Here is an 18,474-nt window from a genome sequence, read left to right as displayed (position 1 = left end):
CAGTGGGCGAGCCGAGTCTGTGACTCTGTGGCTAACGTCAAAACAAGACACGGTCTCACTCAAAAAGTTTTACACAAATCACAAAAATATGCTGACCCACTGGCTGTCTTCGCCATTGCCATATCTTTAAAAAACTGCTCTCCCTTTTGATGTAGAATTGACCCTGGTACGAAATTAAGAAAATACTCATCAGACGCAAATCGACTACAGCTGCCGCAATCGTCCACCTTGCTGTCTTCACAAGAGTCATATCGTCATAACATTTCCCTATTTCAGTTTTTTTGTGTAAAATTTAACTATAAAATTACGAAAATACTACTATGACGCTTTCTAGCATTGATGCCACCTAAAAGACTAGGCGGTCTCACGGGCGACCCGCACTCGCTCAAATTACAAAGACTTTCACAACCTAAATCAAAAATCCGAGATGGCAGTTCCACTCGAAATCGCTCTCTCAACAAAGCCAAATGGTTGGGAATTTTTTGGGGTGGTATTTTTCATTCATAATCCAAGCTCCAACTTGCGTGCTAGAACGTCTATATCACCTTGTATCCAGGGGTTTTCCTGGGTCAAAATGGGTCTTCGGTGCTCCCAAAAAAATAATATATATATGTATATATTCTTTATTTTTATTTTTTCTAATCAATGTATTTATTCCCAAGTGTTTTGCACCCCCCACACACACACACATATTTTCGTCCTATTTCCCCTAAAGCAATTTTTTAGAGTATGTTTATAGAGTATGTTTTAAATGGCACAAATGCTGCCAATTAATAATTGATGTAACAACTTATTGTAAATGGCCAGTAGCCTAGCCTATCGATTAAGGTAGGCCACTCTGAAGCATGTACACTGCCTGCTTCATTTGATCTTGATAGGCTAAGCATTCTGTAGCAAATATTATATACCCACTTTTTATTAATGAAAACTACTTCAGCATAATAATGGGCCTAAAATACAAACCTGAGAAAGGGCAGCAATCGCTATCAAATCAACAGACATGTGCAATTTAGCTAGCAGGGGAAGAATACAAACAACGAAAATCACCAGTTAACTTGATTTAAATTTGCAAGAACTATAGACTTATACAATAACGATCTTAAGAACTGACAACATAAGTTATACATTCTCAAGGACGCACACACGCAATCTCAACTGCGGTGTGAAGCGTGTGTCCGTGCTATTCTCCGACATGCACTCTGCTGATATACGGATTAAACTTTTGTACAGCCTGATTTCTAATACCGCGACAGCAGAAATGTGGCCATAGAGGAAACACTGCACTATATGTTATCATTCCAGGTTAAGAATACCAATGGAGGCTGCGTTTGAAATCGTAAATCAAACTTTTGTCAGCATTTTGAGTGGAAATGTAATTAGTATTTGTAGGCTACAGGTGTACTGTTCGTGCACGTCGGGCTGGCCCTCGCAGCGAACGACAGTTTAGTGGCCGCTCTGTCCATTCGCGCACCTCACAGTTGCATATTGATCAGACAAGAACACACGCTTATCAACTTGATTATTATTGATCAAAACAGAACGAGGGTTCGGCTGTAGCCTACTTAAAAACATACTATTGAGAACATATTTGCTGACATGCATTGCACGCGCTCGGGATTTCTCATTGGCGCTTGGGAAAACGGCTTTGGCGCGCGCCAACATTTTCTCTATGTAGGAAAAACCCTGGTATCCATGCGTCGTTGCTGACGTAGTGACGTAGGCTAGCGAGTACCCTTCCTTGACAGAATGCACTTTTTTGCCACAAAATAATAAATTCCTAATAAATTAGGAAAATGGTTGCAAATATATATGTTCAGGACTGTGTATAACACAAAACAAGACTGTCATCATTTTTTTATCAATGAATTAAGCCGAATATATTACATTCATCGGATTCTCTGGGTGATCTGGCCACCATTATTGCCGGTGTTGTATCACCCGATGCATGACTGTCTGGATTGGCACCCCCTCGCGGGAGCGCGCACGATCAAAGAGTGAAGGATTTAGTCTTGATATTGCAACCAAACGAAGGGGAGACCGAAGTCTCACATTATACTTTCTTTGTTATAGAATTCAAGAGAAGAATGTTGGTTATCTGTGTAAATATCAGATGCTTTTTTCAACACAAAATCCTTCAAATTTGTCATTAAAACCGTATAGTAACGAACGCGAACCAGCATTCTCGCCTCCACGACATCGCATTCTGAGGAAATATACCCCAGTATGATTACCAAAGGAAATGTATTTTGTTAAGCAGGTTCAAAGTATTTCACATGGCTCTTCCAAGCCCCCACCCCTCGCCCCTCGGCTTGAAGCAACGGCCCCGGTGGATGTAGGTGGTATTGCATTACGGTTAGGTTTCTGACTCTTCCGGTCGTTTTTATTCTATTAACTCCAGTCAACATTTACAAAACTATCTCCCCCAAAAAATGTTGTTCGATTCTCGAACCTGGCTCATACTACTAGCTTTTTCATAGAATAATTTATCCCGATTTTTGAGACCAATCCGAAATGGGTAAACTAGCACCCCATTTATTTGCTTAGGTCAATAAAAGTTGCCTGCAAATGTGCTCGCGGATACTAACAGGGCACAAGCACAATAGTTCACATTGGCCGATAGCCGATTTACATGGAGCTGAATGAGCCATAGACTTATATATTGAATGAGCACAGGGAGAACTGGCTTGAGTTGCCTGCCCTGTTGTAGCAAGTTAAGCAAATGGTTGTCACAAATACATGAAATGTTGTTAATATAGTTTATTCCCGTTATTTTAAAACAGATTAGATTTTTTGTAAAAACGTTCATGACATGATGGCAAATATAACATGTTAAGCGCGAACATAGATTGTTGATGTCTATCTGGAGCAAAGACGAAGATTAATACTTTAACCGGTAACCACAATAGGAAATTATATAGGCCTATATTTAAATAATATTAGTCTTGCCTTCAGAAGCTTTTGTTAAACACACCCATTATTCTTTTGTTGATCGTGTCATCAAGCCAGACTGCTTTTGTGGGACAATGAAGGTCCTCAGTGACTCTATATGTTTCACCCCCACTTACATCTGATGGAAACATCTTGTAGCCTATATGGTTCTGCGAATATTCCCCTTTCAAAGGCAAATGTCCAATAAAGTATATTTTAGACACAGTTCTCAAGCTTTTATTTATTACATTATTACCAAGTCTTGTTAGATCACGTTATATCCATTAATAAGCGTTTGGTTTTGTAGGATGAACATATAAAACACAGGCCGTATTTCTACACTGATGTTAAATTGAAGGCAGTGTGAATTTCGTGGCATTTCGTTTGAATATAAGATGAAAGTAACCTATGGTGAGTCTGCGTTATGGAAGATTTCGGTTACCAAAATAACTATTAAGCTTTCTTTGCCTGGCGAGAACAAAGACGGAGCTGTTCATGTTAACAGTTTATTTCATCTGATACAATGCATTGGAAATCATACCATAGTTCCATCTAGAATAGCCCTATATTCAGCCCTATAGCCTATTACCTAAAGTGAAAGGAATACTATACAGTGACAGAATACATTTCCGTTAAGTTTGTATCATGTGTCTGATTTTTATCGGACTTGTACCCCATTCTGCCACTGCAATCCCTCAGCTCACACGCTCGTAACATAGGCTTGTAACCATATCAATCTATGCTCGCGACTGGTTGTCGCAAAGTATGACGTGTACAGCTAGTTGCAAGCGTGCACGAGGTCTCGGAGCTAGGGAAAAAAGAGCCACTGTTTAAAGCTACACTGGAAGACACGGGAGTGGAAAGATGGCCGCGTCCAGTCTCGCGCTCTCGCTTGCCTCACTGTGCCACTGAGCTCTTTTCATAGAAATGAATGGGGACGCCATCTTGGAAGACAAAAGTAGCTTACTTTAGTTATATTAACTCTATGGGCTCTTCATACTAATGTATAGGTTCAAAGGCATGCAATTTTAATGCAGTTAGCCTGCGCATTGGGTGGGTTACTCAGACACGTCGAAAACAACAGCCTTCTGATCCAGAATAGGCTATCAGCTGTCCTGAGAAGGGACCAAAGGGTCACATGTCTATAGCATACAAAAGACAAGTGCTAAAAACTATGTATCAACTATGTATTAACATCAAAAGAAATGTTCTCACCATGAAATCATGTTTTAAGATATGATATGTTGCTCTTATTGTTTAAGTAAATTAAATAAATGAAAAAATAAAACATAATTATCCCCCACCTACCATGGACTATTCTGTTTTCAGACCAGAGGGCTATTGCACTAAACCAGGATAAGGGATTAAGTCGGGATATTCAAGTTATCCTGGATGAATTTAGCTTTGAGTTGGTTGCACGAAAGCAGGTTGAATTAAACCCAGCCAAGTAACCATGGAGATTTATTATTTGCAGCTAGCCTGCTCCCGAGCAGGCTAACAGTCAGGCTAAGATTAATTCTGGAGTCTCGTGTTAAATCAGCAGCCGCTCATATCCGAAATAAACGTTTTTAACAGTTATTCCGTTGTCTTCTGAATATGTTCTTATGTATTTTTTATTAACATGCATTACTTGTCACGAGTTTAATTTAAACCCTACCATTGCAGTTGTTTAGAAATGGTTGATGAAGTTGCAACTGTGATTTCAATGAAGTGAGTAATGAAGGCGATATAGCCTACACTGCTCAAAAAATAATAATTAACACATCCTAGATCTGAATAAATAAAACAATCTAATAAAATACTTGATATTGATATTGAGACGTGAGAGGTTAATACATTGTTTTACAGATATGCTTAAGGGTGGATTGAAGTCACGTTTTTTTTTTGTTTCTTTATCTCAAAAAAATTGAATTCTATAAACCACCCATTGATTAGCACAGCAGGAATTGTGCATGATTTAGATTTCCTTTAGCCCATACTTAGTATGTTGACAGGCTGGCTGTCTAGCTGTAGCCTACTGCGTCTGGATCCTGTTACAAATATATATTATGAGTGCTATATAACTGACTTTTATTGTGTTCATTGTTGTGTGGTTTGAGTTGTATATTCTCATGTGATGCCTTCTTGCTGCATACAAATTGCCCTTCTGGAGCAAAGAATAAACTGATCTGAAATGACGTCTCACCTATTATGGGCTAAATATGCATTTCCATACGATTTACATGATACCTCAGGCCTTTTGGAGTAAAGTGACACAGTCTCCTCATCATCAGCTGCAGAAGCCCCTTCCTATACTGCAGAAGTTCCTTCCCCCTGCCATATTGAATATAATTTGTGTTGACAGGATGTACCAAGCCATGTGCTTTTAATGAATAATACTCACTGGATCTTTGTCTGGTGGCAGAAGAGTAACTGTGTCGCTGTTTTAAACCAAGGAAGGCCTTTGATGGAAGGGATTCAGGGTGGGACAGCTTCTGACCACCTGCAAAAACTGCCCTCTTCATACAAGGTACTTGCAGGCCTTGTGTGTCCAGCGACACAGTTACTCTCCTGCCACCAGACTGTAGCAGAATATGTAGCAGGCATTTTGTAAGTAATTTCTACATACCATTTACAAACTGTTAAGGCACCAGCCTTACCAGCCTGCAAAATGTTTTTATATTTTATCTTGACTTGTTGCCAGGATCTTTCTTATCCAGTCATGTTTGTTCTGTATGAACATTAATTGTAGAAATACATTTAGAATCAGACACCGCTTATAGAGATTTGTGCATATGGTTGTAAAACATATTCTTACATTGTGAATAAGGGTTTGAAATTAGGCCTAGTCTTTAGGGTAAATTTCCCAAGGAAAATGAATTCCTTCTGCTCACTTTTAAGGCAAAGTAGGATAAATAATAATACATTTTATTTACATAGTGCTTTACATGGTAGGCTACTCAAAGACACTTTACAGTAAAACCAGCACATTTAGCACATAAACACAGATACAGCAATACAACCAATACATAAAACAAGCATATTAAAAGCAATTACAGTGTACAACTTTTTTAGTAAGTAGATCTTTTTCAATCATTACGCTTTCAGTCGGTCCGCGATTGTCTGCCAGGCTTTTCTCTCTGTTTAATAAAAGCAGCTGTTGCTTCAGTATGCTTCAATTTCCGTAATTAGTTGCTGCTTAGTGGGTGAAAAATATGCTGCACGCGTCTTCTCCATTTCTGCATCAGTCAATCTGTGATCGATACCATGGTCTATTTAAGAAAGCCTTGAAGGTGCACTTATCCCAACTATATACATCTGGATTGACATAGCTTCACCTTCTCATCCTGGTTTTGCAAACGTGCAACCGAATAAGCCGCGATGAGCGGATCACACTTAAGTCTAGCTGCGCTTTTTCAGTTATCCTGGATTTCTTTATTCTACTTTTGTGCAATAGCCCCCAGACCAACCTATACATACACATGTATTGGTATTAAATTAATAGTATTAAATGTACATAATGCTGGAGTAGAAGGGAAGAAACATATGCGGGGGGAGAGCATTTCATGGCAGGCCTTGTTGTCCATTTGATGCAAGTGCAAGGGCACCCCCTGCTAATACCGACTAGGAAAGTGTTACATGCCTGAAACGTACTGTGCTTACTCATACTAGTGCCCTCAGTGTACAGTAAGAATCATTTGATGCTGGGAAGTACAGAACAGACAATATAGGGGGGTGCATCTCACAACAGGCTTAATGCACCCCCTGCTAATACTGACAAGGAAAGTGTTACATGCCTGAAACTTACTGTGGTTACACATACTCACTCATGTAGGTAATCCCCAAACATAAAGGAAGCCTTTGTTCCACAAAAGTATTATTTTAATGTAAATAAACCAGCCTAACAATGATTAGTGCCAAAACTAATTAAATAACATAAAAACAAAAAATGTTACACAAAAGTAAAAGGAAGTGACTTGAAAATAGATAAATAATCATTAAACTTTGTTAAACACATGAACTAATATAGAACAATACAGACAAATTAACTAATGAGAAAAAATGACTTATTTTTTGGGATTATCTGCACGCAAGGCACAAGTAGTCTTCCTCCAGTTTAGGTCTCTGCATGCACACATGGTGGTACCATCTCCCACAGATGTCACAGCAGATCTTAGAAAAAATCTGAGTCCTTTAATTTGGGCACCGTCACTTCTATTAAACTGAGTGTTTAGTAATAATCGTACTGTTTCTGATTTAGTCATGCTTGTAATAATGAAATACAACTTTATAATGATCACAGCAAATAAAATAATCTTGAAGTCTAAAACCTGAAAAATATTTCATGATTTTTTGAAATACATTACCCATAGTTGCTCATCAAGCCTGTCATTAAATGTACCCCCCTCTATTGTCTGATATGTATATCCCAGCATCAAATGATTCTTACTGTACACTTAAGGCACTAGTATGAATAACCAAAGTAAGTTTCAGGCATGTAACACTTTCCTAGTCAGTGTTAGCAGGGGATGCATTAAACCTGTCGTGAGATGCAACAATGCTTTGATGCTGGGATATACAAAACAGACAATAGAGGGGGCTCTACTGTCTGTTTTGTATATCCCAGCATAATTTAATGATTCTTACTGTACACTGAGGGCACTAGTATGAGTAACCACAGTAAGTTTCAGGCATGTGACACTTTCCTAGTCAGAGTTAGCGGGGGGTGCATTTCATGACAAGAAGGAAAACAACAAGCCTGTCGTGAGATGTACCCCCCTCCAATGTCTGTTCTGAATATCCCAGCATTAAATGATTCTTACTGTACACTGAGGGCACTAGCATGAGTAACCACAGTAAGTTTCAGGCATGTGACACTTTCCTAGTCAGAGTTAGCGGGGAGTGCATTTCATGATAAGGAATACAACAAGCCTGTTGTGAGATGCACCCCCCTCCAATGTCTGTTCTGAATATCCCAGCATTAAATGATTCTTACTGTACACTGAGGGCACTAGCATGAGTAACCACAGTAAGTTTCAGGCATGTGACACTTTCCTAGTCAGAGTTAGCGGGGGGTGCATTTCATGATAAGAAGGAATACAACAAGCCTGTTGTGAGATGCACCCCTATCTATTGTCTGTTCTGTATATCCCAGCATTAAATGATTCTTACTGTACACTGAGGGCACTAGTATGAGTAACCACAGTAAGTTTCAGGCATGTGACACTTTCCTAGTCAGAGTTAGCGGGGGGTGCATTTCATGACAAGAAGAAATACAACAGGCCTGTCGTGAGATGCACCCCCCTCTATTGTCTGGTCTGTATATCCCAGCATCAAATGATTCTTACTGTACACTGAGGGTACGAGTATGAGTAACCACAGTAATTTTCAGGCCTGTAACACTTTCCTAGTCAGTGTTAGCAGGGGGTGCATTAAGCCTGTCGTGAGATGCACCCCCCTATATTGTCTGTTCTGTATATCCCAGCATCAAATGATTCTTACTGTACACTGAGGGCACTAGTATGAGTAAGCACAGTACGTTTCAGGCATGTAACACTTTCCTAGTCGGTGTTAGCAGGGGGTGCATTGCACTTGCACCAAATGGACAACAAGGCCTGCCATGAAAGGCTCCCCCCCCACACACATTTCTTCCCTTCTACTCCAGCATTATGTACATTTAATAGCATCACTTTAATACCAATACATTTGTATGTATAGGTTGTTCAGGTCTGAAAACAGAATAGTCCATGGTAGGTGGGGGATAATTATGTTTTATTTTTTCATTTATTTAATTTACTTAAACAATAAGAGCAACATATCATATCTTAAAACATGATTTCATGGTGAGAACATTTCTTTTGATGTTGATACATAGTTGATACATAGTTTTTAGTACTTGTCTTTTGTAGGCTATAGACATGTGAACCTTTGGTCCCTTCTCCGGACAGCTGATAGCCTATTCTGGATCAGAAGGCTGTTGTTTTCGACCTGTCTGAGTAATGCGATGTCGTGGAGGCAAGAATGCTGGTTCGCGTTCGTTACTATACGGTTTGAATGACGAATTTGAAGGATCCTGTGTTGAAAATAGCATCTGATATTTACACAGATAACCGACATTCTTCTGTTGAATTCTATAACAAAGAAGGTTTAATGTGAGACTTCTGTCTCCCCTTCGTTTGGTTGCGATATCAATACGAAATCCTTCACTCTTTGATTTGCGCGCGCTCCGCGAGGGGGTGCCAATCCAGAGAGTCATGCATCGGGTGATACAACACCGGTCGTGCAGTATTCACATAGCCCTAGGTTTCATGTAAGCTCCGGATCTTACTTGTATTAAGGGGTGTATACCCTTTAGTCTTAGCCCTACCCATAGCTCAAAAAGAGTATTGGCCTAGCTAGCTCTCACAGGAACGCGCAAAACTAAGGGGAAAGGGTAAGGGGGAGTATTGGAATTCGGCCTAACTCCTCTGTGAAATAGCAAACTTCTGTTTCCGAAAGTAAAGCTACTAGCTTAGCTAGCCTAATAATATCAGCGTTTATTATATGGCAACGACGGTACGAGCTTTCTGATTGGCTAATGGGTAGTCATGCCAGCCGCGTATTGACCGCGGTCTGATAAGTATTCTTATTGCCCTCTGACGTCATCTTCAAAATGTGCGATATCGACGAGTCAGCTGCTGAGTTTTACTATCTAGATGATGCTGAAAAGATTTGTCATCGAAAGTGAGGATGAAGACTAGACTCTTTGAATCACTTGTGTCGTTATTTTGTGTTGAAATTAAAGACATTTTAGCAGAACCATGTTGTCCGCTTTCTATCAAAAGTAATGAGTTGCCAGGCAACACATGAAACACCGTGAGAAGACTTGAGAGCTAGCTACAATTAGCCTAGAGGTACCAATTAATTTTGTTTAAAAAACGAAAAGAAGCTAAAAATGCCATATAATAAACTACTTACTAACCTCGACCGTTCGGTCATGCCGGAAAATATCAAACCTCGGCTTTGCCGTTTTTGAGTGAGAATGTCGCCGGTACAGATCGCATAGTCGAGCGGCAACCATGTCTTCACGTCATGTCACAAAGTTCATAATTTGAAAGTTTTACAGTCAATTCTACATCTAAAAAGTCGAGCAGGGCAGCTTTCAAGACATATGGGAATTCTGCTTTTAACCAGCTGGTCCGATTATTTTTCTGATTTGTTTAAACTGGCAATCTGAGTGAGACTGCATCCCCGTTACATTGTTTTGACGTTAGCCTCAGTCAGACTCGCTCACTGGCAGTGTGCACAATGTTGTATTTCACTCCATTCTACACCAAAACGTCAGGGAGGACTGCCTATTGTAGATACGAGCCTGATGAAGATAGCCAGAATCTCGGATTTCTTTAACCGAGCCTGTTTCATTCATCATTTGCCTGAGAAAAAGACCTCCGTTAGCCAGGCAGTTTTGCCCGATCAGTTGGTCAGGCTATTTAAGGGTATCGGGGTCATGTGACTTTTGTGCATAGACAAGTGAAACGTAAATGTATTTGTCCAAAGGCCAAGAGACTCAAAAAGTTAATATCAAGCCCTGCAATCCAGTGGCCAGAGATATGACCTGATCGAGTGTAACAGACCAGGGAGAAGTTCGTCTTTTGCAACCGACATGTGCAGTTGAGCCTGCTTGACAGTTATGTGACGTAGGGTGATAATTGGTTTATTGAAAATATATGTATCACAGATCGCTGTCACATGTGTCGCCCGGGCAGTAGAGGCTAATGTCATGATGCTAACGCCTCAGACTACTGTTTCCGAATATAGATGTACCAGCTTAATAATATCAGCGTATATCATATCGTACATTACATTTCATAATTTTGTTTTGTTTTTGCAGTTTTTAGTTAGCCTAGCTATCTCCCGGAAGTTAACGAGCTGCTAAACTAAAGTTCTGCTAGAGGTAGTCACGTGAGTTTTCGTTACGTTAGTGATGTCAGTAGCGTCAGTGACTGTGGCTAGCAAGTTAGCCACTGTTAGCTTCAATTTTCGCCACAAAACTTAATTTCTACTTAAACCATGCAACAGAACGTAAATAAAAATACACACCCAATTATCCGAGTGTAATTATCATAACTACATAATTGTTAATAGTAGCCTACAATTGCAAATCAGAATCAGAAGGTTTTTTATTTGCCATGAGTGTTTGCACAAACAAGGAATTTACTTTGGCAGGGAGGTGCATACTTTAAACATATAGGAAATCCATACATCTATCCTCCATTTTTGCTTTTTATTTAAAACAATGTAAAAAAAAAGTCAATTTAGATGTGTTTAGAGGGTGTCTGATTTTTTTATCAATGAAGTAAAGGTCTATAAAAAAGGACCTAAACCTACGTTGCCGACCGTTCACGTCAATCATGGCATGTCATTTTATTTTGATGAAGTGGTGGATGAGGGAGCTGTCATAGTACACGGCTTACAGGGAACGTTCTTTCTGGAAGAAGTCACGTGGCCGTGTGCATTGCTTTTTGACGTGGTGCATCGGTATGATCCATGTTCTACCTCTCGGGCTGCTTAAGAATAGGGTGCACGCGCAATTAGCGTGACTACTTAAATCTGATTTGAATTAGTAGGATTGTGTGAGCTGAAATTGGCCTTTATGGAACTGCTTTAGCCCCGCTCGACTTGTTTAGCTAATTCAAGTCAGGTTTGGGACTTTAAGTCCAGCTTTTTTCAGCGGCCTTTATGGGAAAGGCCTCCGGAGCATCTACTTTTGATGTTCATGCACTTTTTACTGAATAATGATCATTTTAAGTAAACCTAGACACACCAGAGATCATGGGGGATGTACATTCAATGCCTGCAAGCACACTCAACTGTAATCTCTCTCCTGATGGTTCCCTTCTTTGCAGGACCCAGACGTGTGGGCTCTGTACGGTCACCTGCATTACCAAACTGGAGAGCACAGGAAGGCTCAGGAGTGCTATGAGAGGACCCTGGACTTTGTGGTGGATGCCTCAGACACACATCCCATCTATCTGCGCCTTGGCTCAATATACCTTGAGGAGGCAAAGGTGAGATGGGCAGGGTCACACACAAATACACACGCCAACCAGTTAGTTAGATGGTTAAGTAACGGTAGTTAATTAGTAACTTAGTAACTTATAAGGGTAGTTTGGGATAATCATTGTTTTGCTTTATCCTCATTTGTTGTTTTTATCAGAAGTAAAACCCATCTGTTTAAATCCATTTGTAGTATGAGATGGCAAAAAGGACATATTTACGTGCCTGCATGAGCACCCCGTCTTGTCTCACCTGGCTGGGACTGGGCATCGCTTGTTACCGGGTAACAAAAACATACTTACTTAAGCTTAGGTATATTCAATCACACACTTATTATCTTTGAGTGTAATCTTTATATACTTGTGTATGTGTGTGTGTGTGTATGCCTGGGTTTGTATGGGAATATGGATCCTCATAGCTAGGAGAGCTAACAGAAGCAGAGGATGCCTTGACCGAGGCTAACATTTTAAACAATGGGAACTCAGAGGTGTGGGGTTATCTGGCACTTGTCTGTCTACAGGTGAGTGCTGGGTGAAAACCTGTCATCTAGACTTGAGTGTCAACACTGTCTGCTCAATCATTGAGGTTTCTCTGATTAACTACAGTACTGTGCATAGGTCTTGGGCACCCAAGATTTTTTACACATATAATGTCTTATACTGTATTTCTTCAATGAAATGCTACAGCTTTTCTTGAATTACATGTTTCGATGAGGGCGGTGTGTACACGAAGGCAGCTTTTATTATTAATATTTCATTCGTAATTAAGAACAACACAGGAATTGCGCAAAGCAGTTTATTAATTAGTAGGCGACATCTCTGGTGTCTCGTCGGTGAGGAGGCAGATGAGGATACTTATAGTGATGCAGAAAGTTTTGTACTGTACCTATTTGTAGTAAAAATACATTAGAATTATAGTAAATCTAAATTTAATGTTGCTACATTTTTGCGTTTGTATCAGATTTGAATGCAACATATAATCAAAGAAATATATGTAATATATTTTTTTTATTTGTGCAGCAGTATAAAAGTGCAATTTTGCTAAACCTTATTTCATTATATCTTAAAGCATTTTTCTTTAACTTAAAAAAATAATAATTATTGTGCCTAAGACTTTTGCACAGTACTGTATATATGGGTCAATGACGTATAAGGCCAATTTTAAAATACAATAAATATGATTTGTTATTGCATTTGTACAAACATTAACAATGTTTGAACAAATGTTACAGTGTGTATGTATGGATTTATATAAAACAATTATTTAAACTAATTTGAGTATTTTTCATGTTCATGAATTGGCCATGACCTTTAAAAATGTCATGTGGTGGGACCGTGAAACATTAAAACAATTAACATATTTCCTTAACCTATTTACATTTATTTTACAAGTTCTCAGGAATATGAAGTCTATAGAAACCAGTGGCGAACCGTGAGTACTACAGCTGGGCCTTCACCTCGGCCACCGCCGAGAAAAAAATCATCGCGGATAAAAGCAACAATACGATGACTGTTGTAGTTCGTATAATGTCATGGCAAATGTGCGGACAAAATACAACTTTTACACACATTAAGCAAAAATCCGACACGCATTCTAGATCTGACATGATCTTATCTACGGCACACAATAGGTTATCTTTTTGCACACTTTTTTTAGGCCGAGTGAAAGATTCAATGCCACCTGCACTCTATGAAACGGGTCTTGTTCCGGCTGGAAAAAAAGATGCATCAGACATAAACGTTGACATGTGTAACCTTTTATTATATTACTCAAAATCTCTGCAAATCAATCGCTAGATTATGACTTGCCACTACACATTCACTGTATGGATAGCGAGTGGCTGCCAGCCAGCATTTCAGCGTTGAATGTCAATCGTGTGCCGGGTGAGCTAGCTAGACTATGCAGCTAGCACAGAAGAAAGTTACGTAATGTGAAGAAACGGAATTAAAGTACAAAATAAAACACACCAGGGACGCCGACAACCTCAGCAACCCTGCGCCAGGCATAATTTTTTTTGTTTATGTCTCTGTAATTGAACATAGACGTATCATACAATACTGGGTATGAAGACACACATAAGATGAGTTGCTCTTCCATCTTGAAATTGTCAAACCTAGAAATGTTTACCATGACCAACAGTTGCTACGTTACAAGAAACAAGAAACCAACCCGATTGGCCATCGCTGGCTTTTTCACGCTCGTCATTTACATAAAGTTCAGAAAATCCAACTTTCGCCGCCCCGCTCGCCTTCCCACAATACCCTACGCGAGCGTCGACGCCCCGCTCGCCTTCCCACAATGCCCTACGCGGGCGTCAACGCCTGGTTATATTGAAAATGAATTGGAAGCCGACACCCCGCTCTGCCCGCCCCGCTGCAGTGTGAACGCACCATTAGGCTTCATGAAGGCCTAAAATGTTTTGTTTTGCTCCCGCCCACTTGAAATCAAAGCGTGATTGGTCAATTTGCCGGTCACTCTTCACACCAAAACACATAGCTTGGCCTTCTCCAGGATTTGTCCTAACCAATGAATGAGCCAGCTAACTGGGCCTTAATATAGACAGACGATTCTGATTGGATAACATGTTTTCAGGACATGAACTTGACAGTAAGCTTAACTATAGAACATAGATGAGAGAAAATGTATTGTATTAAATTAAATGAGATATAATTGTTTTAAATTATTTTTTGAATGCTTGATTATTAGTTTTAAATATATTATTATTTATTATTTGTTTAGGCCTTCTCTGAAGGCGTAGAAGGCCCTGAAGGTTCCCCACTTATAGAAACATTATCTGGATTTCTTCTGAAATTCTATAGTTGTTGATATTTGTTTTTGTTCTATAACATCACAGTCACCTACCTACATGTAGTTAATATACACAGTTTTCCTGTGAATTGCACAAATCAGAAAAATATTTCTAAACAATATAATTCCCGTAAGCATACTCAATCAGAGATTTATATTTTAGCCTCAGAAATTACATATTGCATTTTCTTTTTAATACAGTTATTGCCATTTCTGGTCGCACCACATGATGTGTGGTGCACCAAATGATGGGGCAACCATATATTGTCAAAAATCAATAAATTAGGAAGCAATAAGTTGCATGCAAAAATCTAAAACAGATTTGTAATCAAATCTAACAGTTTTTTCAGTGAAGACAAACAATTCATTTTCATTTCCACAACATACCATTTAAAAAAAGAAAATCACAAACCGCTTAAGAGAATAGACCGTTCAGGGCATGTTGTAAACATTTCATGAAAGATTTAAAGAACAACAAGGATTGTTTGAAAGAACTAACCTAAAAATCCAGAGTTCTCACGAGAGCAAAATTTGAATTTGCTCAGCGAGTCACTCTAGCAGTGGCGATTTCTATAAGACTGCAAGGGAGCTCAGCTTCCCCTAACATAAAAAAAAAATCATGGTCAAATATTTTTTTTTATTGTGTTAACATTTTAAATGCGTTAGAACACGTTCATATCGAAGACGAGTTCATTCAGAATCAGCTACATATCAGCAGGTCGACTGATTTCCTCCTCATACATTCCCGTAGCGCCACAGTGCATTTCCCTGTTGAAGTTCAGCTTCCATGGACTTCAATGGGGCTGCTTTGAACAGTTTGTTTCAGTGCTTCGAAACTATACGGTCACTGGATAAATGCTGCGATTATGTCCCACCCTGGACGCTCAGCGTCTCTGGGGGTGAAAGGAGGAGTAGGCTGGCCTGGACGCTGGGCTTCCGCGTGATGATTGGAGGGTCTGTCGAAAGACTGCATCTCCTTTTGATTGACAGCGATTTTGTACTATAAAAAGTCGCCGAAGCTATTCAAGCTCAGTCCCATCACGGATTTTGCAACTGAATTTTTTTATTTATTTTTTTAACATGTAACTGTAGTTGAAAGACAAATTGCTGCAACGTATTTATAGGTATTTGCTTGGCGAAATTGCTAGCCAATTTTCATCATACATTTCATACATCACATTCCTTTTTTCAGTTAAACCTAATTCCCACATTTCCTTCGGGTTTAATATTTTTTCATTAGATCGTTCATTCATTCATTCATACAGTAGGCTAGGCTAGTATCGTAGGGGTGAACTAGCCAGTGAACTGAAAATGTATATATGATGTAGGCCGAAAATGAGCTTCCCCTATTTGAAAGACCAGCAGCCGCCACTGCACTCTAGCGAGTAAACATCGGTCGTAGTGTTATCCAATTGCGTGCAGTGATATTTTCAAATGCATGCTTGGTGCCGCCCCTCGGTTTGGGCCATTTTCATTACACATAGGCAGACCCTTAATCTTTCGGATTTGGGTCTGGATTTCCAGGTCCCTCCTACTTACTTCCACTCAATTTTCATTTTCCTTGATTACTCCGTCTGGGTTTGCAGTATAGTAGCCGGTTTTGTCCGCCCAAATTTTGGGCGGTCGAATCAGCGAACAGAGGGAGTGGCGGAGAACGATGACGTTGTCTTTTTGAGGTCATACCCCATGACATCCAAAAGTAGAAACTACATACCAGCCATTCAAAAAGTTATTTTCTTCAAAATATTAGAGAGGGTTATAAACCTGCTTGTTGCTTTCAAGGGTACTTTGCAAACTGATGTTGTATGATGCAACTTCCTGTCTTTCAGTGGAATTCAAAATAAAAGCTCCAAAATTGAAATTTCTTGATGGTCGCACCGCATGATATTTCATAAAATGGGCATACTCGGACAAAGTTTGTATATTATGACAGAAATATCTATAAAATAGCACTGTAATTTCATATAAGACTACAAAACACTTTGGAAATTATGCCAAACAGGGAAAAAAAAAAATGTTAATACATTATGAGCAAATTTTCAGAAGTTTACAAAATAGCACTCATGCCCAACCGGTCGCACCACATGATATTTTGACACTTTCAGTAACCAAAAATTTAGAAAAGCCATATGATTTTTGAAAAATTAATGTGGTTACATAAAGGGGAGAGACACAAAAAATATATTGTGTTTTTTTCTATAAATCTAGACCATTTTTAACTGGAGAAAATGCAGTCGGACAGTAAATGTAGGCGTCATGTCATTGACCCATATATCAAAAAGATCACACCCTGATATCAACATTTTCTTAATGATTGACTATGATGCTTTTGTATTTCAGACTGGAAGGAGACCTGAGGCTGAGCAGTCCTATAAATATGCCGTGAAGGTATGACCTGTCCCAATGCCCTCATAATCTTGAAGTTGTTTCCTAATTTGTACATACATACTAATAGTCAACACAAACAATTTCCCCCTCCTTCACAGCTTAAACTACAGAAAGAGTATGTTTTGCAAGAGATTAAGGAGCTACAAGCTCGTGTTGGATTTGGAAATCCAAGTTTCTGAACAGGACCCTGCACCAAAAAATGGAGACGATAAATACTTATGAATATGCCCTGGTATTGTTGTAATAGATATACTGTTGTATATATCAATTGCTGGTGGCATGCTTATGATGCTCGTGGCGTACAAATGGCTTTCAGGCTGTCAAAAGCAGTCGCGGAGCCAAAGGGGTGGCCGGAGTGGCACTGGACCCCCCTGTTATCGGACTGGCCACCCCAGGCGCCACCCCAAAATGTCATTCGCTATCCCTGGCAATTGGATGCTGATTGACATTAAATGTATCTTGTTAAAAGAAGCGTTTCTTTTGACATCTGGCAGTGCATTTTTTCTATCGAGGATATTTTCACAGTTCACCAGTCAGTCACATATCACTACGCCAGCGTCTGATACAGCGCCAGCGACGGAAAACAAGAGCATCATATTACAGTTATCGTTTTAAGGTTTATCATTTGGGTTGAGGCTTCCTGAGCAAAATGTTGAGAAAGTTGAGTTGCTGGGCCGCAGAGCCATAGAAAAAGATGCATATTGAAAATGACTAAATATATTGGCAATTTGGTTCCATAACATATTCAGATAAGAGAAATGTCTCTGTTTTTGTTTAGCAATTGGCACGATTTTAATAGGCCTAGCTAACAGCGCAGTTGTTAATTTTTTTTTTTTTCATTTTCATTTATTTAGCACACTTTGAAAAAACAAAAACAGTATCAGGGCTCTCAAGTGTCACGTATTGAGAGTGACAGTCACTCATTTCGGTCTTTAGTCACGCCCTCCCGCCACACATTGTATTTCTCACGCAGAAAACAAATATTTATTATATATTTAATATGCCGCAGCACCCAACCAAAATTCCTCTGGCCGTCCCACTCTCACTATGGAACCGGCAGTCAAGCGCGTCTCCCCTGGAGTTCTTAGTCGAGCCTGCCACTTATCAGCCAATCAAAAAAAAGAAAGGGTATACTAGTGCTGTCAGTTAAACGCGTTATTAACAACGTTAACGCAAACCCAAATTAACGACATACATTTTTTTTTCGAGCGGTTAACGCTCTTTTGGACCTAGCAAACTTTGTAGTTTTTTTCACATTCTGTTGCAACAACCACTGACGTTTGAAAAACTACAATACGGAACCGGATCTAGCTAGACCGGAAACAAAACAACAGG

The 18,474-nt window shown here is 39.5% G+C and overlaps 1 protein-coding gene across 1 annotated transcript in view; it reads left to right on the top strand.

The window, feature by feature from the left end:
• The window catches only part of cfap70 (cilia and flagella associated protein 70), a 34,620-nt gene extending 17,296 nt beyond the window's left edge, over positions 1-17,324 (top strand). The window contains exons 22-26 of the mRNA XM_047037326.1: positions 11,793-11,954; positions 12,137-12,226; positions 12,362-12,463; positions 17,092-17,139; positions 17,238-17,324. Coding sequence (XP_046893282.1) covers positions 11,793-11,954; positions 12,137-12,226; positions 12,362-12,463; positions 17,092-17,139; positions 17,238-17,318 — 483 coding nt within the window. The 3' untranslated portion in view covers positions 17,319-17,324. The remainder of the gene's footprint in view (positions 1-11,792; positions 11,955-12,136; positions 12,227-12,361; positions 12,464-17,091; positions 17,140-17,237) is intronic.
• Positions 17,325-18,474: the final 1,150 nt, after the last annotated feature.

The sequence above is a fragment of the Hypomesus transpacificus genome, chromosome 16, assembly GCF_021917145.1.
Source record: "Hypomesus transpacificus isolate Combined female chromosome 16, fHypTra1, whole genome shotgun sequence".
In the NCBI taxonomy this organism is placed as follows: Eukaryota; Metazoa; Chordata; class Actinopteri; order Osmeriformes; family Osmeridae; genus Hypomesus; species Hypomesus transpacificus.
This window is presented reverse-complemented; position numbering and strand designations above follow the sequence as displayed.